Here is a 22,024-nt window from a genome sequence, read left to right on the forward strand (position 1 = left end):
TTTCAGTTGTTTTCAGTATGTGGGGAATAACCATGTTAAATAACAGAGTATATTTGCATATTTCAGAACATGACTGTTGGGGGGACTTTTTGTTATTTTGTGTCAATTACCCATGTGCTTGTTTTGCAGTATGGCCTTGACACCCTGCTTAATCACACCTCTGCTGTCAGGCAGAAACCAACTTTGTCCAATATATTAACTTAAAAAAAAAGAAAAAAAATCTAAAACAAAACATGTTTTTAGAAGACCACAATAATCAAAGTTGGTATGGTGACTGTACATCGTCAGATACTTGAATGTGTCCTTATATTATCATCACTTTTACACAAATCCAGTGCAATATACAAGTTGAGTACTTACTACTGGACTTAGGTTTATGGCCATTAACATGGAGATATAGGCTTTTTCTCCGTCTGACATAAAACAATGATGGTAAAAACAGCCAACTCCAAAGTTGGAGTTAGATGGCCATATGGTTTTCAAAAACCATCGCAAAAGAGTTGTCTTGTCACTGCTGGCCCATACTGGTTTACCTTTGGATTCAGTAGGTCCTGGAATTATTTTATTGGAACATAATTAAACTTTATATGGGGCATCAAAAAATGTGTTCTTTGCAACTGTACATATGAATAGTGCGCTCAAGGTTTGTGGAAACCCACAATAATGCATGCACATGAAGTTATCCCATTGTGTCATTCCCAAATAAAACCTTGAAGATTTTATATTATTCTTGTAGCTGGATGAAATAAAGTACACCTTCATGCCCCAGAAACACGACCAGAGGAATGACGCCGTTAAACATCTTAGGAAGATTTAATGTACATTTAATTCTTACCACGTGGAACATATAGTATAAAGATTTTCATACTGAATAAATGATATTCATTGAGCCAAAAAAGGGGGAAAGGGAGGAATTTACATGATGTCTTTAGCTACATAAGTCTTGAAATACAAATATGCAGAGAATCCATATTAACCGGAGAAAAATTGTCAAACGTAACTTCATCTAGGGTTTATTTTTCATTTTTGTACCAGGAGATTAACAGGGTTCGAGCCGTGTCTGCCGTACTAAGGAGCTGTGAGAAAAGAGAGAGAGAGAGAGAGAGATGGACCGGAGGAAAGGGTCCATCTGCGCAGAAGGTGGTTGTGGGGATTGTAGTGGGACCAGGAACCAGAGTTCAGGAACCAAAAAGGCTTTATTTACGCCCTCAATATATGCTTCGTCGCGTGACGGAGTGTCGCACGCTGGAAAACGGCCTGACCTATTGCAAGCTCGCACCGCGTGTATAGGTCGGGCCGTTTTCCGGCGTGCGCCCCCCCTGCCACTGCTGTCCAACGAAGTACGGAAATCTGGCCCCTTTTTTATGTGGGTCCTCGATGGATACACATCCCCCGCCAGTAGCGTGTTTGTATAGAGGAAATAGTGACACAGACAGAGAAGAGGACGGACACAGAAAGAAGTGTAATGTACAACATCATATATACACCACAGCAAAGCTGTTATCCCAAGTTGAAAACCAGTCCTCGGGGGGTGTAGAGGGGGGGGGGGGGGGGGAGACTTCTTTTTCCGTCAAGGGTATCTCATACAATCAAGGGATAAAGAGAGGAGGTAAGGATTGTTGTCAGCGGCGGCAGCCGTGGGTATTGGGGGGGGGGGGGGGGAAGACCTTTTTTTGTTTAGCTTTTTTGTTTAGTTTTTTCTCTCTTGAACACCAAACTAAAAAAAGAACAAAAAAACGACCTCGAAACGTCTAGGGAAATCTGCGCCGTCGTTTACCCCTTCTCTGCGCGCGTTTGTGTATGTGTCTGTGTGTGAGAAAGAAAGAGAGAGAGAACTCGTGTTACAGAATGCTTACACTCAAAAGAGCAGTACGGTACAGAAAATGTCCTACAATCTACTGCACACTGCACAGGCCTCCCCGGTGAAGGTTGTCTGCTTTGAGCAGCAGGCTGTCTATCGTAGAGGCTGACTGGTGGGGATCCCAGTTGAACAGCAACCAGAACCAGTTGGCCACTCATCAGTTCTGCTTTCGCCTCGGAAACAGAAAACCAGTTTACAGACTCACTGTGCCCCTTCAAGGGGAGAGCTGGGGCACAACGTTAAGCCTCCCAAAACTCACTGTAAACGAGACAGCAACTTTGGTTAACAGTTTTCTCTTGTTTTTTTTTGTTTTTCAGCTATTTATTTTATTCATTTATTTATCTTTTTTTATTAAAAAGTACTTTTTACCCCCTTCCCCCCCCCCCCCCCCCCCCCCGACCTCCTCCTCCCCCCCACACACACAAGTGCGGCACGGTCTCCTAAACCTTCGCCGCTCTGCTCCGACATTGTCTGGTCGGCGTTTCGCGATCCAAGTTGATGTTGTTGTTGTCGTGTTGCGGCTGTAGTTGTGGGAGTCTCTCTGGGTGGTAATCCACTGCAGCTCTGTGTCTGGCCCGCCTCAAACGAGGACAGGCCTGGGGAGGGCTCAGAATGGAATCTGAAGGGTTTTGCATAAATTAAAAAGAGTCACTTGAGCTTTCCCTGCCCCTTTTTACACATACAAGCCAGGTCACCGGGGGGGGGGGGGGGAGAGAGAGACATGGGATGGGGGGGGCAGGGATTTTAAAAACCCCTAAAGGTGGAGCCTCAGCTCCCTACAGCTGTCATGACTGGCCGATCAGAAACAGTACATCACAGATGACGTGGGACACCAGTGAGTTCATTAGTGGGGACACGGAGAGGTCGAGGAGCCGGGACTCGTATAGCGTGAACTCGGAGTGGTTCTCCTCCACCTTGGCTAAGGCGTGCAGAGCCCGGGCGGCTCGCCGCATCATGTCCGGGCTGGTGGGCTCGAAGTGCATCCCCTGGAGGTGCAGCAGAGAGCTCTGGCTCTGCTGGAGCTGCGTGGCCGCCAGGCTGTCCTCCAGGAAGCCCAGCAGGTTGCCCACGCTGCCCTTCTGGACGGCGATGGCGCGCGCCGCCATGCCGTCGCCCTGGGCCAGGTTGGCCAGCAGCACCACCGCCATCTCCCGGCACACCGCCACCTTCCTGTCCCCGATCAGCCGCACCAGGATGCCGTACAGCTTCTCCAGCCGGGTGAAGGGCGGCGTGGCCAGTATGAGGTCCACATTGTTATCTTGGATGCTCAGCTTGCTGAGGGTCTCCAGGACCAGTCTCTGGGGCGACAGGGCGCTGTGCGGGCCCAGCGTGGGGAAGGGGTCCTGGGCCTCGGCCGAGGGGCACACGGCCCAGTGGAGGAGGCCGTCCAGCAGCGGCAGACAGATGCTCTCCGAGTAGATGGAGAGGTCCAGCTGGCCGGAGATGTTGGCCAGGGTGACCAGGGTGTTTTCCCGCAGCAGCTCCAGGCAGTCCCACCACCACTCGTCCCGCTGGCTCACGCCTTCGTCCGACTCCTCGTCCTTCTCGTACGTGAGCGGGGCCTGTTTCCGCTCGGGGTGCCTGTGGGGGTTAGTTATTGACATTGTGACATAGAAATTATTGCACAGGGCAGAAAAATGACTGACAATGACCAATGTACCAGTACACCAAAATATATAATGTACCATGGGCAAAATATGCCATATATCTAAATGATTAAATATGAGCTATTTCAGCTGAGCTATTTCCGCTATTATTGAAAACGTACAAACAACTTTCAACAGATTCATGTATACAGATGAATGGAAATGATTCTGACGATGAGAGAATAATTGCGATGAATGGTTAATGATGTAATAATTGTGCCTACCTGTGGTGGAGCAGGATGAGGCGGCTGAGCAGCAGCAGCAGCCCCGGGTGCTTGGACATCTCGTGGTCGTTGCCCGGGACGAACGAGAGGCTGCGGACGATGTTGGACACGCAGACGCAGCGGCGGGCGAGAGAGTCCTGCCAGTGGGCGAGCGTGATGAGCGGGCCCTCGTCTTTGCTGTGCGGCTCGTCCTCCAGGATGGTTCCGAGACGGCGCGACGAGGGCAGGGCCAGGTCGCTGCCGCAGAGCGCGGCAATGGCGCTGCTGCTGTTGTTCTCCTGTTGGCTTTTGGAGCTCTCTTTCTCAGACTGCTCCGGTTTCTTTTCCTCACCGTTGGCTAATGTGCTGGCCTTCTCTGATGTCGAGGCCTTCTCTGATGTCGAGGCCTTCTCTGATGTCGAGGCCTTCTCTGATGTCGAGGCCTTCTCCGATGTCGAGGCCTTCTCCGATGTCGAGGCCTTCTCCGATGTCGAGGCCTTCTCCGATGTCGAGGCCTTCTCCGATGTCGAGGCCTTCTCCGATGTCGAGGCCTTCTCTGATGTCGAGGCCTTCTCCGATGTCGAGGCCTTCTCCGATGTCGAGGCCTTGTCGGACACAGAGACCTTCTCAGAAGTTGAGGCTTTCTCGGACAATGAGGCTTTCTCGGACAATGAGGCTTTCTCAGATGTCGAGGGCTTCTCGGACGTCGAGGGCTTCTCGGACGTCGAGGGCTTCTCGGATGTCGAAGTCTTCTCGGATGTCGAAGTCTTCTCGGACGCTGAGGGCTTCTCAGACTTCGAGGGCTTCTCAGACGTTGAGGGCTTCTCAGACGTCAAGGGCTTCTCGGACATCGAAGTCTTTTCGGATGTCGAAGTCTTCTCGGACGCAGAGGGCTTCTCAGACTTCGAGGGCTTCTCAGACGTCGAGGGCTTCTCGGACGTCGAAGTCTTCTCAGACGCCAAAGTCTTCTCAGACGTCGAAGTCTTCTCGGACGTCGAAGTCTTCTCGGATGTGGAAGTCTTCTCAGACGTTGAGGCCGTCTCCGACATAGAGGGTGTCGTCTCTGACGTCAAAGCATTCTCTTGGGAAGCTGGCCGCTTTGGCCGTTCATCCTCGTCCAGACGTCGCTCCTTGGCCTCCTGGTTGCCGGTTTGGCCCGCCTCCGCTACTGCTGCTTCTCTTTCAGGTAATTTCCTCTTCAGCAATTTCATGGGGACCAGCATCCGTTCCCGGGACTCCAGGAAGTCCTCTCGAGGTTCGAAGTGGGTTTGGATGTGCTCCGTGGAGTCTCCGCCGCCAGCACTCCAGTGGAGCAGCCCGCTGTTGAACTCCTGCACCTTGCCCTGACGGCTGGCACGGTTGGCCGCAAACGGGTCCTTCTTTCGTACCACCTTGAGAGGGAGCTTGTCGAACTTGCTGGCCTGTTTGGGTCTCTCCTGCGTCGACGGCGAGGAGTGCGACTGTTCGGACGAAGACCCTTTCCTCTCCTCGTCCTCTGCCTTCTCCTTCTCTGAACGAGGGCCCGAGCACGGCTGCTGCTCCTCCTCTGTCTTCACACGAGGCTGCCCTTCGGCTGCTCCCTTTTCCTTCTCCTCCTCCTCCTCGTCATCATCATACTCCTCATCGTTCTCCTCCATGAGCAGATCCTCCTCGTCTGCGCTGTCCCAGTCACGGTTCAGCAGAGCGTCGGGGTCTAACAGCGTCCTCTGGCCAGGGTCTCCCACCTCGTACTCCCGCAAGATGCCGAAGATCTCGATTAGGCAGCGTCGGAAATACTCCACCACCAGCTCTAGGAAGCCAGGCAACTGTGGAGGTGAAGGAAATGACAGTAAGTATTGTTAATATACACATGGCTTAAAGCTCTGTCACTTGGATTCCTTATTAGAGGCCAGCATGTCTCTCTTTGCTAATTGTTATGCTTCTTTTAAGTTATGCTTCTTCTCAAACCTTAAAGATTATGCATTTCCTTAACTGTTATTTGCATTACGCATTTAATTTGTTATTTATATTTTAAAATTGCTTTATTCAAAATAAAAATTATCAAAATAATCAAAATCAGTTTGAGAGTCAAGTCAATCAACCCCACCCCAAAAGCTATTGTCCAATGCCAATCCAAATAGTTTAGCAACCGTTGCCAATAAGGATGGCAAGCTATTTTGCATGGCTGTGTTGTTGAACACATACACAGCTAAGTTACACGACTGACCAAGGTGATTGCAATAATACTAATCACCGTAGTCTTACCGTGCATTACATGAAAACACCTTTCGGACAGTCGTTAAAGTTGATTGAGTTTTTTCCAGTCATAGCCTATTGCAGGTCTGGTTGACTAGATTTTGAAGACAATTTGAAGCTCTTGCTACAGATTATTTATATGGATAAATCCTGTAATTTAACATGCATCTCAATGGGTGAGAAGGACAGCGCCTTGCCATTGCCGAGTGGAGTGGGAGGGGCTTAGCGAAGGGCTAATTGAGAGTTCACAGCACAACTAGAACAAAGATGGTGAATGAATTATTATAACTGCTCCCGATGAGAAGGTTGGTGCCTTGCATGCTTTCCTCCACCAAGCAGTGTACAATGTAAATGAATTAAGCACTTTGGAGAAAAATCGCTACATAAAAGCCGTCCATCTACAATAATCTTCATTACTAGAGGTGCGAGTTGGAGCCTCTACAGCGGTGCCCTACTTGGAACGATGCAAGTTGGAAATGCATGACCAGCCCCACTCAGATATTCCCTTTTATGCCCATATATGGAGTTCTTTGTCAGGCATGCCCAAATATGGAATCTATGCAGACATCAGAATGATGTCAGAACAGGCCAGCTCCATATATGGATTATGGACACTGTCCAGAGCCCGGGCAGAGGCCTTTTGTGGCGGTTCTGGACAACCGTGGGTCCGACCGACTCGACACCGGGCACTGCACTCCCTGTGGTGGTGTGGAACGTGTGTGTCGAATTTGAAGTCGGTGGGGCGAACGGTTTTCGAGTTACGTGGATTACGTACGTACCACACACACACACACACACACACACACACACACACACACACACACACACACAGAGACTTGGTGCATATATAGTTAGAAAGATGCCTTAACAGATGACGTCACACTGATAAGCATCAGTATGCCCATGCATGCCGGGGGCAGCACATGAACCCCACACATGCAATGGAAAATTGGTCACTGCACTCGCGTATAAAAATGCACCATCAAACTTTCACATACTGGTTTTCTCCCAGTGTGGAGGAAGAATGCGTAGGGTTTTTATTGTGATCTCTTGCCCTTGAAATATATAATCCTTGGTTCCAATGTTCAATGACACAAACAGAATTCAATCTTTATGTGTGTGACGATTCATCTACACATTAAATTTGTAATGGTGACAGACAGTCCCAACTGCGAGCTCTTGGTGGTTCGTTGCTGTAATAAAACATGGGTGTGATGGTGTGCCCTCCGTGTTGAGGCTGAATAATTAAACAGGGGTGTGATGTGTTCCCACCGTGTTGAGGCTGAATAATAAAACAGGGGTGTGATGTGTGCCCACCGTGTTGAGGCTGAATAAACCTTGCTGTAATAAAACATGGGTGTGATGTGTGATGGTGTGCCCACCGTGTTGAGGCTGAATAAACCTTGCTGTAATAAAACATGGGTGTGATCTGTGATGGTGTGCCCACCGTGTTGAGGCAGAATAAACCTTGCTGTAATAAAACATGGGTGTGATGTGTGATGGTGTGCCCACCGTGTTGAGGCTGAAGGTCTGGATGCTGTTGTCGTCGTACAGCAGGATGTTGATGGTGTCCAAAGCCCACGTGCTCTCAGCCAGCAGGCCAGACTTTAAGGACATCATAACTCGCCAGGCCTCTGGGGTTCCTGCAAGATGGAAACTCATTCAATATGCGCAGTGGTGGAGAAAGTACTACAACACTGTAACGTAGAAACACAAGCAAACCGGAATTCAACGTTTTCATATGTATAAAAATCTATTTGAAAATAGATCTTCAATCGCGACATATTGTGAGCTCATAGATTGGCTATTTTCAAATGGCTGAAATGCATATATGGCTGATTGTCTGTCTATATACACGTTTTAATAGCCATTTGTTGTCTGCAATTGACATATAAATGTTATATATATGTTAATGTATGTTTTGTAATAATAGCAGTTTTGGATTTACAATATCCAATGTCCGTGCCCTTTCCGTACAAATGCATTATTATAATATTTTTAAACTTTTTTCAGGAAAGAAAATCTAATATAAATCTAATATTAGTTGTGTTGTAGCCAACATACCGATCTCTTTGACGGTGAGTCGCCGTCGTGGTTTCAAGACGGGATGGGTGGCCTCCACGGATCCGGGAGGGAAAGGCATGTCCCGCCGTATGAGGGGCGACTGCACCGCGGGGGGCACTATGTGAGACGCGGGCACCGGGGGTCCGGCCTTCTGCATTCTGAAGGGCGACTTACTGGGCGACGTCCTGCTCTCCAGGGGCCGGGGCATGGAGGCCGGACTGGACACCTGTGTGGACAGGACAGATCACTGCTGTTACACAGGGGAATAATCACCTGATCGCAAATATCTTTGCATCCTTTCCATTCATCTGTATATATTCATCATGTTGTAATACATTTTCAAATAGCAGATCTAAAGGCTCTCTACTAGAGCTTGTAGATCAGCTATTTCCCATTAGTATAAAGTGATTTATTTATACGGCCTATTTTGGCCATTCATTAAATTAACCCATTAAACAGGGAACGCATCCGTGTCATTTTAGAGTTTTGCATTGGCTAAAATATTGAAAGTGTAAGAACGAAAGCATTTGTAGAATTGGTCTTAGGTCGGAGTCAAAGTCCATGATGGCGACAGCACCCCCCCTACCTGTGGAATGTGGTTCTGCACGCCCTGCGGAGACGGGTAGCTGCCGGGCTGCCCGCTGGCACGCGACATGGGCTGGCCTGGGGCTCCGGGGCCGTAGGGGGGCCCCGGCCGGGGGCCCATCTGAGGTCCTCCCCACTGGCCCTCGTGGTTCATGCGCTGTTCCGTGGGCATCATCTCCTCGGGGCGGTTCATGCCGGTGTAGCCGCCGGGGCCCGGGGGTCCCCCGGAGGCCCCCGGTGGGCCGCCCTGCCGGTTGGGGTAGTTCTGGAAGTTCATGTCCCGGGGGCCCCCCTGCCACATGCCTGGCCCCTGGGGGCCGTCGGGGCCCTGCTGCATCATCTGCGGAGGCATGTTGGGCCCCTGGGTGACCCGTAGGGAGGGTGCAACGGTTAATGGAAATTAACTAATTAAGGGATTAATTTATTTATTTAATCCATTATGAAAATCTATTGAAAATCTCAAATTCCATTCAATTAATAATCAATCCATATTTTTGCATCGTGTTGTGAGCTCTTATATCTAGTATTGTCACTATTTCTGCACAGTATACATATAGTATATTTATTATGGAGAGAATTACATTTCAGCTTTAGAGGTCAAATTGAAGTCTTCACGGACAACTGGTTTAGATGGATTTCTCATAGCTCATAAACTCGGTTAAATCTGATACATTAAGTATGTATAGTGATCATCAATAGAGTAGAGGTACGTATCTACAGTGATCATCAATAGAGTAGTTTGTATGTACCGCTATATTGTTTGTTTGTGTGTATTGTCTTTTCTTTTTCATGAATGTTTGATTAAAATTCAATAAAAAGTCAATGAAATAAACAAAAACCAAAAAAACAAGGGTAATGAATAGAACAATCACGGCGCTAATGGAAAATAATGGATTCTTTGCAGCCCTACCTGGGCGTTGGGTGGACCCTGGGCGCCCTGCATCCGCTCCCTGCCGAAGGGGAAGGGGAACTGGCCGCCGGGTCCCGGCGGGCGCCGGTCGGGGCCGGGGTAGGGCCCGCCGCTGCCACTGTACTGGTTGTACGCCTCCGGCTGGCCTGAGGGGGGCGCAGTGGAGCCTCCTTGCTGCGGCGGCTGCTGCTGTTGCTGCGGTGGCTGCTGTCCGCCGGGGAAAGGCCCGGGGTAGTCGCCCTCGTGGCGCTTGGCTGGCGGGTAACCACCTTCCACGGGACGCTTGTAGTTCTGCATTTGGAAAACAACAATAATGGTCCACAGTCAGGGAAATAGCAGAGGTTCCTAAAACAATGGGTCGGGGGCCGGGGCTAGGTTTTTCCTTTTTTTGGTCGCGACTAAATACCCCCCTTTTTATGTTTATAAAAAAAAGATTTTCACAAAAATGAATTATTATTTTCCAGAAATGTCAACAATTCAAAAAGATTTCTAAAGAATCAAGTCCATACAATAAAAAAAGATTGAATAATGAAAATACATCGTCTAGTGCTTAAGCGATCAATCGCTCTTTTGGGTCTCAAACTAAACCGTTTGGGGGGAAACCCCCTCTGGACAATAGCATCAGTTGACCCAGATTAAAACTCCATAAGCAGCACATGGGTAACCCAGCATCCAGTTAACCAGATAGCATCAAAAGGCCATTTGAAAAGGAAACAACAATAGTGCCAACACCAAAGGACGAAACCTATACTTGAAAACTGAATAGCTTCAGTGTGACATCATTTGTTCCCGGCGTTGGTGCGAGACGGGAGTGTGGTGTGTGTGTATGTGAGACGGATCGCTTACCTGTTGTTGTTGTGGGTACATTCCAGGCTGCTGATTGGGGTATGAGCCACTAGGGGGCGTGCCCTGGCCAGGGTACTGATTACCATAGGAATCATGCCTGCAAACAGAGGATCCCGTCAGCTTTCAAATATCAAGTGTTGCTCTACTTACTCACTGCTCACTATATGAGCTGCTCACCATGCTAGGGACTTACTAGGACCACTATATGAGCTGCTCACCATGCTAGGGACTTACTAGGACCACTATATGAGCTGCTCACCATGCTAGGGACTTACTAGGACCACTATATGAGCTGCTCACCATGCTAGGGACTTACTAGGACCACTATATGACCTGCTCACCATGCTAGGGACTTACTAGGACCACTATATGAGCTGCTCACCATGCTAGGGACTTACTAGGACCACTATATGACCTGCTCACCATGCTAGGGACTTACTAGGATCACTATATGAGCTGCTCACCATGCTAGGGACTCACTAGGACCACTATATGAGCTGCTCACCATGCTAGGGACTTACTAGGACCACTATATGAGCTGCTCACCATGCTAGGGACTTAATAGGACCACTATATGAGCTGCTCACCATGCTAGGGACTTACTAGGACCACTATATGACCTGCTCACCATGCTAGGGACTTACTAGGACCACTATATGAGCTGCTCACCATGCTAGGGACTTAATAGGACCACTATATGAGCTGCTCACCATGCTAGGGACTTACTAGGATCACTATATGAGCTGCTCACCATGCTAGGGACTTACTAGGACCACTATATGAGCTGCTCACCATGCTAGGGACTTAATAGGACCACTATATGAGCTGCTCACCATGCTAGGGACTTACTAGGACCACTATATGAGCTGCTCACCATGCTAGGGACTTACTAGGACCACTATATGAGCTGCTCACCATGCTAGGGACTTACTAGGACCACTATATGACCTGCTCACCATGCTAGGGACTTACTAGGACCACTATATGAGCTGCTCACCATGCTAGGGACTTACTAGGACCACTATATGACCTGCTCACCATGCTAGGGACTTACTAGGATCACTATATGAGCTGCTCACCATGCTAGGGACTCACTAGGACCACTATATGAGCTGCTCACCATGCTAGGGACTTAATAGGACCACTATATGAGCTGCTCACCATGCTAGGGACTTACTAGGATCACTATATGAGCTGCTCACCATGCTAGGGACTTAATAGGACCACTATATGAGCTGCTCACCATGCTAGGGACTTACTAGGACCACTATATGACCTGCTCACCATGCTAGGGACTTACTAGGATCACTATATGAGCTGCTCACCATGCTAGGGACTCACTAGGACCACTATATGAGCTGCTCACCATGCTAGGGACTTAATAGGACCACTATATGAGCTGCTCACCATGCTAGGGACTTACTAGGATCACTATATGAGCTGCTCACCATGCTAGGGACTTACTAGGACCACTATATGAGCTGCTCACCATGCTAGGGACTTACTAGGACCACTATATGAGCTGCTCACCATGCTAGGGACTTAATAGGACCACTATATGAGCTGCTCACCATGCTAGGGACTTACTAGGATCACTATATGAGCTGCTCACCATGCTAGGCATGTCAATATAGGCAATATATATAGACAATAGGTCACAAATTGGTAAAATACCCCTTTTTGTGTTGTAACATTATGTTATAATTTAGCTAAAATTTAGCAAAAATCTTTGAATATATATTCTTTCAAAGTGAATGTTTTTAACTCGGGTCTAAATGGGTTGAATGGCTGGAGAGGCCGTTCCGGCATACTGACCGTGGCTGTTGTGGTGGGAAGCGGTTGGGTGAATACATCCCAGTGGTGTCAGCGTTGGCAGCCATCATGGGATTTGGCTGTGGAGCCCCTGAGACCATACTGCCCTCTGGACCCATACCCGGCTCCGCTCTGAGAAAAACACAAAGAATATACACAAATTACACATCATTTTTAGTAACATAAACTCCAATGAAACAACAGACTACTAACACTTAAGTAATAATAAAACCAAATGCCCGACTAAACATATGCTGCTTAGAAAACGGCAAGAGAAAGCCATAGCTAGTATAGGATGCCATGAATGAAGGATAAAGTACAGACTTGAAGAATATAAATTACAAATAAGAAATGGGAGGAACAACAATCAGTTGTCCCTGTCCATGTTGTATCATTAGACAGAACGGTAAAATAAAATTGTAAAATGTGTCACTCTCTCACAAACCCCCGGTAGTACCTCCAAGTACCCCTAGGGGTGCAAGTAACCCCATTGGAGAAACACTGCGTTAGGACGCCAATAACTCTCATAGAGTTATAGACCTGGAAAGGTCCATTTGGTTTTTAACCCCATCACCAATTAATCCGGGGAACACCTGGAACCCCCTCAAGGACCACTGGGGGTCCCTGGACCCCACTTTGGGAACGATCGATTTATATACCTGTAACACAGCACATTGGGGATCTCATGGTCAGAATGTATTTCCCCACTTCAGCAAATACAGTAAGCATGTTAACACATTCAATGACGCACAGCAGGAGGAGGAAACGGGCTAGTTTTGTGCCCCGGGCGTTTAAGAAAGCCAGGAGCTGTTCCATTCTTAAGTGCTGACTACTTCAGTTTAGTAACAGGATGGAAAATTAAGACCAGCCACAAGCCAAAATTAGCCATATTTGTCAATTTCCAGTATTGCTGGTAAATGCAATGTACACTCCATAAGGGGCAAAAAACCCAGCAAAGAGTTATATTCTCAAAAAGCTTATTTAGCTTGAAACAAAATGGCTGATTAGTGTCTCAGGATAAAAAGTGTGCTAGTTCACTACTAAGGTCCAAGGAGCAAGTGAAATTTGCCTTTTTCAGGGAAAAATCCAAATGATACTTGCAACCAGGTCAGTGTTTGAGAATTCAAATGGACACTGAAGGAATCATAACATGCAATAGGACACTGAAGGAATCATAACATGCATTAGGATTCCGAAGACGTCTTTTGTTATGTGATCCTTTTGCATCATAGCTTATTAAATTATATCCAATTCACCCAATATACTGGTCAAATTCCCCTGGGCTGAAGTGACACAGACATTCATAGTGGTTGTAGTTCCAAACAGAGCACATGATTCATGTCTGATTTGGTTGAATTGGTAGTTTATACGAGGGAAGTTCCCGCCTTTTACAATATTAGCTAAATATAATTGGTTCTTTCCAAAATAATACAATAGAGTAGACTGTTCCTAGAGTGGTGAGTACACATGTGGTTAACACACAGTGTGGCATAATTATCGTGCCATGATAGGAGAAAATGTAAAAATAAAATAAAAAATCTCAAAAACAAAGAAGAAAAGGTGACTGTGAGCAGGCTCACAATGTGAGCTTGTAGATGCTATAATGACAATGCACTGTTTAGGAATTAGGTGGCTTAAATACATATCCATTATTTCACATCTGTTGCCAGTCGTTCTAAACCTCAGTGTTCTACCTTCTACTGTAGGACCTACAGTAGAACAACCCATCTCACCGTCACAGATGTTCTACTATCTACTGTAGGACCTACAGTAGAACAACCCATCTCAGTCACAGGGCATGAAATAAAGCGAAATAAAATCTCTTGACTGAAACATTTTGTCAGTCCAAGTCGTGAACTGTGATTTGTGAACAGCATGAAAGGAGTCCTCCAGACTGGTGTCAGGTGTCCTCGTTACAAAACCATGTTCTTGCTGTTCTACATGCAGCCAACCAGTTGAAGAAATTGCATAGAGGCCGTTAACCTTCGATTTTAAGAAAGATCCGAGACCATCAGGGCTTATGGAAGATTCTTCTGAACATGTATTCTATTGCTAGCATGACCACTTCAAATACTAAATAACGAATAATCGAATATACGCCGTAGATTGGCTATTTTTGGAGCACAACCTGGTTCTATAGAGTCTATCGTTCCATAGAGTATGGCATAGATATACGACATGGTGACTTCTATGAAATCCAAATGTCTGAAAACTGTAATCCACGAGGGGAAGGTGATCAAAACGTTTGAGAAACGCTGCAGTCTGTGGGTGAAATGTCGTCTTACCTCCTTTCGTAGCCTGGTCCATAGGGGTACTGCTGCCGGGGCCCCATGGGGCCCATGGTGCCCATGGCCCCTGGGGGCCCTCTGTTGAATGGAGGCTGTGGCTGTTGTTGTGGAGGTTGTTGCTGCTGTGGAGGCTGCTGCTGGTCCCCCACACCGCTGTTGGGACCCTGGCTGGCAGGCAGGAACTGTTCCCCTACTGCTGGGGCACATTTTGATTGATTGATGAATACCTTATTCGTCAGAAATGTAAACAGCATGTGGTACACAGTAAGACAATAAATACCAATCCCATTTTTTTTTAAACTTAAGCTAAAGTAGCAATGTATAAAAAGAACCACACCAGTGTGAAGTGAGGGGCGCTCTTATCATCATACATCATCTCATTCCAGCCAATCACAATTTGCGTCCTCACTTTTGTCTTCAATGTTTGTGTTTACACAAACCCTCAAACTACATAGGAGGAGCTAACGCCCCTCAAAAAAATAAGGCCTGAGTAAAAGTCCTGTAAATCAGCTATTTCCAAATAGAAGTATAAAATAGTGCTCGAGTTAAAGGAGAATTCCAGGTGAACTATTTCCTTATGTCAACTCATTATTTTATCCAATAACAATGATGTCTGATGTCATTATATCCAATAACGAGTGGTACAATTACATATCTCCATCCAGAGCGCATTGGTCATGTGCTAAATCGCTCATTTAGATCACTCTGGAAAATAAATTGCCTATACATGCTATGGATGTCATGTAATTTTTCACCTGTACCACTTGGATATAACACCAAATTCCTTTAATATATACACACACACACACACACACACACACGCACACACACACACACACACACAGGTATATACATATATAGTTTATAAAAAATATAATCTACAAAATAACTATCAACTACAACTCAACTGTCAAATAACTCCAGTGGAGTAAAACAAAGTACAATATTTGCCTTTGAGATGTAGTGGAATAGAAGTATAAAGTATCTCCACAAGGAGGAAAAATAAATAAAAACAATGTTTTATTGTCAGGATAAAGAGACGAGAATGGCCCAAATGCACACCAGGATGTGTGGACAGACACCATTTATTCATTACTTGCGTTAATTCCTTTAAGAAATAAATAGTGTCAACTGGACAACCGTTTTCCGCTTATTCTTGTTTATACTGTACCGGTTGGCACTTGGAGAATAGAACTGCTGTGCACAGCGATTCTTCTTTTTAAATGTGTTTTAATGCCCTTTAACCACTTGAACTCTATATACTTAGCTGGCCAGGGTCCCACTGGGATCTATATTGGAATACTCTAGTATTTCCCTCTGGACCTCAAATTTACATGCTCCGTTGTGAGTTAATAGATCTGCTAATTTCACTGAATGTTCGACACTAGGGTTCAAATGGTTCATGTTTTCCCTCTCACCTCAGAATTTTTTTATTTCTATAATTGCTTTCAACCATCATACAAATAAGGTTAAACTGACAATCAAGGATAATAAAACACAGTAAAGTTATTGACTTGTTTCCACTGTGGACCCCTTACACAAATTGACAGATATGACAAAAAAAATATGTTCATATAATCTGTCGGGTGCAAACCTCATATATCCAAAACAGATACTTTCAAATGCAAAAGATTGATTACCTTCGATTCATTTGTATGATCAAGTATGGGCGTTAATTTACAGGGAAAAGTTAGAACATGGAGAATTGGAGATAAGAGGTTTCGTATCTAAAACAGTGTGCCCACCTTTTCGCATGGCGCCGAAAGGGTCCTTGTTGGGTTCGTAGGGGCCCATGCGGCCCTGCATCTCTGGGGTGCTCATGCCAGACTGGTAGCCCGAGTTGGGGGTCATATTCCTCCTGGGGAAGGCAGGGTCACTACCGTCAGAGAAGGGGTCCTGCAGGCTAACACTGCTCCTAGGGGAGAAGGAGTGGCAGGTGGGGGGCCGGATGACGAGAGAGAGAGAGGATGAAGTGGAGGGTGTGTCAAATGAGAGAAAGACATTAGTCTCCTGCTATGCCTAATTAGAATGCAAGCCGTCCTACTCTGACATGTCATTCTAGTGTCACAAAGAGAACAGATGATGAATTAAAGCCTCGAATGAAAGTAATTTGTTTGTTAAAGGCAGTTCACAACAAGCACAATAACTAACAATATGTGAGCATCTACACTTGTGAACAATGGTTTGTGTAAACTGTGGCACCAAACACACACTGCACATAGGAGAGCCTATGTCAGAGCCCACATGGAGGGAGAGAGAGATCTCCATCTCAGTGGTGCTGAAAGACGCATGCAAAAGGATATATAGATAATATGACTGATAAAATGATTATGAATTATAAGGAGGCGAGATAGTTGTACTGGAGGGGTAATGCCAGCTAGCCTACCAGCTAGTGTTAGCTATCCATATTAATCGTCACCTCATCTCTGTTCATAACTAAACTTATCCCAGGGTGAGTGAGACCAATTGCATCCCAGATGTCCTCCTGTTGGATTTTGAACAGCTGTCAAACATTCATAAAATCGTTCCGGAAGCGATCCAAACGACATTGTTTACGACCATCGTCCGTAGTTATGGTGTTATCCACTTCAGATAGAACAATTCTTAATTTATAGTTATTGTTCTAGTTACTGTGCATGCTGTTATTCTTGTACTGGCAGTCTGGCACCGTCTTGTGTGATCGATCACGGGAGTATTGTCTTGGGTGCTATAGCCACTATCCTCCTGATTTACTATAAGGCTTTTATTATCCAAGTTGAAGCTAAATGCTTAAAGCGGATGCGCAGAACGTTAGATCTGTCTGACATGAAAAAGACCAGTCTCCCATGGACCGGCAATCAGTGTCGATGCCATGGTTCCGCGGAACGGGCCTCACCTGGCAGGTGGCATCGGAGGCATCTGGCTGTGAGGAGTGGAGGCCGGGGTGGGGGGCTTCAGGTCTCCCCCCTCGGCCATGGAGCTGCTGGTGGACTGGGGCGTCTGGGGGCCCTGCAAGGAGCCTGACCCCGCTGTGGAGCAGAGGGACGCTTCAGTTTGGCCAGAGAGAGGGAGAGCGAGAGGAGAGAGAAAGCATAAAGATCAAAGTGGCAGGGCTTTAATGACATCGCAACACGGCAGGTTGAATATTAAATAGAGGCAGGATTAGATAACTAGAATTTATAATAAGACCAATTATTTTTGCTTCTTGCAATTATCTTGTCATTTTCTGTCTTATCCATTGGTTTTCCATTTATTATTGTTCTTTCCTGAATATCTCTTCCTTCTTCATTTACACCTTGCATATTACTATTCAATCTATATACTTTCACTGTGTGCAAATAATAAACCTAAACGGGTGTCAAAGTTTGACTCTCAGTTGCATTGGAATAAGCATTAGGGCTGCATGTTGAAAGAGCAAGGCTCCAACCTGGAGAGGGCGGCTGGACCTTTGGCGTCTGGTTCTTCTTGTTGTCGGTGAAGATCTCGGGGGGCGGGTCCTCGCCGCGCTCGATCTTGCACTCGAAGGCGTACAGACACTGGATGTACTGCTTCTTCAGGGAGCTGGCGGCGCTGCTGGACGTGCCCACGTTCAGGGACGTCGCCAACTCACGCCACTTCTTGTTCTTGTTCACCTGGAGGAGGAAAACGGACAAGACAACTTGTTTAGCACAGAAGAAGGCACGCCTAGGGCAGGGCTTCTCCAAAAGCTCACAACCGTCACACAATGTGATGCATTGTGACCTTGTAGATGACCTATTTTTGGTCAATGTTCCCCCCAGAATAATTGTGCTGTCAGGTGGATTATGGGGCCTACAGTACCTGGGTCATGCCTCCGATGTCTTTGACCGACATGTAGAGCCTGAAGAGGTCGAGGGGTTTGCGGCCCACGGCGGGCAGGTTGGTCATGCCCATGGCCTTCTCCTCGATGAAGCCCAGGTATCGGTCCACCCACATCTTCCTCTCAGGCTCGGGCCCCAGCTCGTACAGGCGGACGATCTTCTCGTTGGTCGTCGTGGACGAGTTGGACTTCTTCTTATGTGGAAAGGAATGGACAAAAGATGCCCGCAAGGATTAAAGCCAAATAAAATCTCACAAATCCCAACTCCATATATATAATAGTAGAATACTTTCTTCTTCTTTTTTCCCCGGTGCATGGCATACTTCTCACTCAATTGGTACACCGTTAAAAACAACATCACGTACCTCATCACAACCAGTATAGTTTTCCTTTAATGTGTGTACAATAAAAAGGAGAGGGGGAAATAATTCTCATTGTCGAGAAACTATACATACATTATACATCATTAGCCAATGCCAGATTTTTCAGTCTGATGCTGATCTCAATTCTGGAGTCACAGACAGACCAGCTATTAACTACGATTTGACTGTGGTTTGGCACTGTGCTAGAAGTGGTACATATGGTTTCACAGTCAACCGTCTAATTCACCACATCCATCCATCAACTCTAGACACAAGGTCACAATATATTAGTGCAACTTTTTTTAGCGGTCATTTGATGCAGGGCTTGACAGTAAGGCTTGTCCGGGACAAGTACTAAATCTTCCCGGACTAGTGCATTCAAATTTGACTTGACCATTGGACGAGTGACTCCTGGTTTCGCTTTTTCTGTGACGCTCCTACCAGCCAACAATATTGTCCCGCATTATTGTCTGGCTTTCCTAATCATCACCTTTCCAATATTCTTAATAGCCCTGGAATGTCTGTAATCTTACATTTCATGTATTCCAAATACACAGCCATATATCAGTCCTATTAGAGCAGTTAGCAGACTGACCACATTGGCATGTAAACTTGTGACACTGCGTGTGTATTCACCCAGTAATTCATTCCTAAGACTTTGAGTCAGATATTGCCCTCTAGTTTCATATAAATTTGAATGATTATGTTCTGGCAAAAAAACACATATAAAATAAAATATCTCCACTTTTACATGTAATGAGGAAAAGCTAGAAGGAAAATATAAAATTCCTTTGGCAACAGTCTATGTTTGGGAAGCACAAACATGCGCCATATGTTGACAATTGAGAGGTGTGCTGCGATTGGTGTGTTGGTGTAATTGATCACACCACCTATTTTGTGTGCCCCATAAATTTGTGCTTCCTAAAGGGAAGTTTTGATATGTTCATCCCTGCACTCATTCCAGGCCGGAGAGAATGTCGTCTCGCAGCTCGTGGAAAAGTGGAGATATTTTACTAAACACACATTTACTGCCAGAACTTTCAAATTAATATGAAACTAGATCGCAAAACGACTCCAAGCCATAGGAATTAATTATTGGGAGAGTGTGCATGCAGTGCTACAAGTTTAAATGCAGACGAGGTCAGTCTGGTAACAGTGCACGGATAGGACCGATCTATGGCTGCGAATTTGGAATACATGAAATATATGTAAGATCATAGACATTCTCATCTAGGGCTATTAACTTGCAAACTATATATTCATCTAATATTCAAACATGTATTCACCAAGTGAAACCAACTTACAGTTAGTTGATTTAAAATGTAGGCTTATGTGTGTGCTTGTGCTCCAGTGGACCAGTGACTTTTGTGCCCGGACAAGTGAATGGGAAATTCCGAAGGACAAGTGCCTCAAAAAGTTAATGTCAAGCCCTGTGATGTGAGGTGTACTTTAATAGCGGTCATTCAATGTCATGTGTATGACTCTTATGGATTAAAGCAGTGCACGTGTCTTTCAATTACTGGGATAGCATTCGTCACATCAGAAAAGAACGTTTTGACGAAAACTTGCTTGGATGTTGCACTCTGAAAACAGCAGATCTACAAGCTCAACGCGCCCAACACATTTTCAGCATGCAACAAAGTATCAAATCAGCCAATACGACGCCATCAAGGCCTGCCAAAAGTTAGTCGGCTAAAGATATTTAGACTTTAGACTTAGACTAAAACATTACTCTGCTGTCAAAATTAACACTGCCATGGACAAACCTTTTTGGTCTCCGGTTTGGGTGTTCCAGGCCCGTCCACTTTGTTGTTCATCTTGTTGTTCATCTCTGGACTGGGGGCCATGCCTAAAACAAAACGAGGAAAGATTGTTGTACTACTATTATTAATTGCATTGACTGTCGCAATAGACATTCACACCGGCCAGCAGAAAACCACCTGCAGTCGCTTCAGTTCAGTGGTTTTCAACCAGTGGCCCTTGAGGGGATTCCAGGTGGTCCCCAGCTAAATGATGGTCTTTAACTCTTGAGCGTAAAATGAAACCAAATGGACCCTTACGAGTCCATTTGGTTTCATTTCACGCTCTCAAGCGTTAAATTATTATTAAACATCTACATCATATTTACAAGACGTCTACAGAATTAGAGAATGCAGAAGAATTGTCATTTTGATCAACGTTTGCCTGTTGTCTCTCCTAATGGTACCAACAGTTTTCGGCCTGAGAGGCTAAATCTCATCAAATGGTGGTCAGTGGCTCAAATGCAGAATAAATAATGCGCCATGTCATGGGAAAAGGGTTGAAAAGCACTGCTCCGACTCACCAGAGGAGTTGTTGGACATGTTTGGCCCCATGGTGAACGGAGGCCCACCCTGTGCGTTCATCATGCCGGGGATGTTGTTCATGGGTGGGCCGTACGGTGGGCCGCCGGAGCCCATCATGCCTGGAGCCATGTTGGGGTACCCAGGCATCCTGTGTGGACAGAAGTAGAAGAGATAGATGAGGAGTCAAACCTTGCCTTGAAACAGCGGTTATTCAACTTGAGATGGAGAGCACTGGAAAAAAGGATGCCATTAGCACTTTTTTCTATTGGATTTGGATGTGGAACACATGGACTGATGGTATAGCAACCATAGTGCACGAATGAACACTCTGATTGTAAAGAGGCTGAAGTTGCAGAAACAAGTAGGATAGTCCAATGAGGAAGAATCCAGCACTCTGTTTATGTTGTTCCCAGTGAGGCAAAATAAAATTACAGTACATTGTTGAGGCTTCTACCTCTTGACAAAATGTGGAGACCATCTCTCCGGCTCTTTTAAACCAAATATTTTGTTCCATTTTCTTTTCTTTGTAGATAGCTCTTGAATTCAGAGACCTCTGTTGTCAGACTATGTCTATATGCTCGTCAATCATTTGTTTAGTGTTCTTCTGCCTGTGGGGTCACTCTAAGCCCAAGAGGAACCACGATAAAGGTTTGTTGACATGAGGTGACGTAACCTAAAGAAACAGACCTGTTGTGCATGGAGTTGGTTGCGGCGTGCTGCATGACCGCTGCAGCGTCCTGGGCCTTCCTGTTCATGCCCGGAGGAGGGCACATCCCTGAGCCCACCTGAGGTGGCATGTTGCCCATGTTGGGGCCCATGTTGGGGCCCATGTTGGGTCCCATGTTGGGCCCGTAGGGACGCGTGGGCCCCATCTGGCCCGGTGGCATCCGTCCGGGAGGCATGCCTGCGTACGGTGGCCCGGGGCCCCCGCCCTGGCCAGCCATGGGGTTCATGGGGCCCATGCCAGGCCCGGCGTAGTTGGCGTTGGGCATGTTGCCGTAGCCGGGCTGCCGCGGGACGGGGTAACCTGAGGAGGACAAGGATGGCAACCAAAATATAACGGTGATTCTA

General features: G+C 46.4%; 1 protein-coding gene across 8 annotated transcripts in view; it reads right to left on the reverse strand.

The window, feature by feature from the left end:
* Positions 1–794: 794 nt before the first annotated feature.
* arid1aa (AT-rich interaction domain 1Aa) overlaps positions 795–22,024 on the reverse strand; it is a 34,847-nt gene continuing 13,617 nt past the window's right edge. For 2 of the 8 annotated variants that reach the window (XM_080769089.1, XM_080769085.1), the window contains exons 8-23: positions 21,641–21,980; positions 20,953–21,101; positions 20,396–20,478; positions 18,249–18,458; positions 17,857–18,061; positions 17,326–17,458; positions 16,196–16,365; positions 14,448–14,643; positions 12,166–12,294; positions 10,351–10,447; positions 9,505–9,795; positions 8,596–8,955; positions 8,010–8,235; positions 7,458–7,588; positions 3,732–5,515; positions 795–3,442 (exon numbers count right to left, since the gene is read on the reverse strand). In XM_080769089.1, coding sequence (XP_080625215.1) covers positions 2,647–3,442; positions 3,732–5,515; positions 7,458–7,588; positions 8,010–8,235; positions 8,596–8,955; positions 9,505–9,795; positions 10,351–10,447; positions 12,166–12,294; positions 14,448–14,643; positions 16,196–16,365; positions 17,326–17,458; positions 17,857–18,061; positions 18,249–18,458; positions 20,396–20,478; positions 20,953–21,101; positions 21,641–21,980 — 5,300 coding nt within the window. In that variant the 3' untranslated portion in view covers positions 795–2,646. Of the gene's footprint in view, positions 3,443–3,731; positions 5,516–7,457; positions 7,589–8,009; positions 8,236–8,595; positions 8,956–9,504; positions 9,796–10,350; positions 10,448–12,165; positions 12,295–14,447; positions 14,644–16,195; positions 16,366–17,325; positions 17,477–17,856; positions 18,062–18,248; positions 18,462–20,395; positions 20,479–20,952; positions 21,102–21,640; positions 21,981–22,024 lie in introns of all 8 variants that reach the window. The other 6 variants (XM_080769090.1, XM_080769086.1, XM_080769088.1 and 3 more) reach the window with 3 other exon arrangements.

This window comes from Protomyctophum bolini, assembly GCF_963924005.1.
Source record: "Protomyctophum bolini genome assembly, chromosome: 7".
NCBI lineage: Eukaryota > Metazoa > Chordata > Actinopteri > Myctophiformes > Myctophidae > Protomyctophum > Protomyctophum bolini.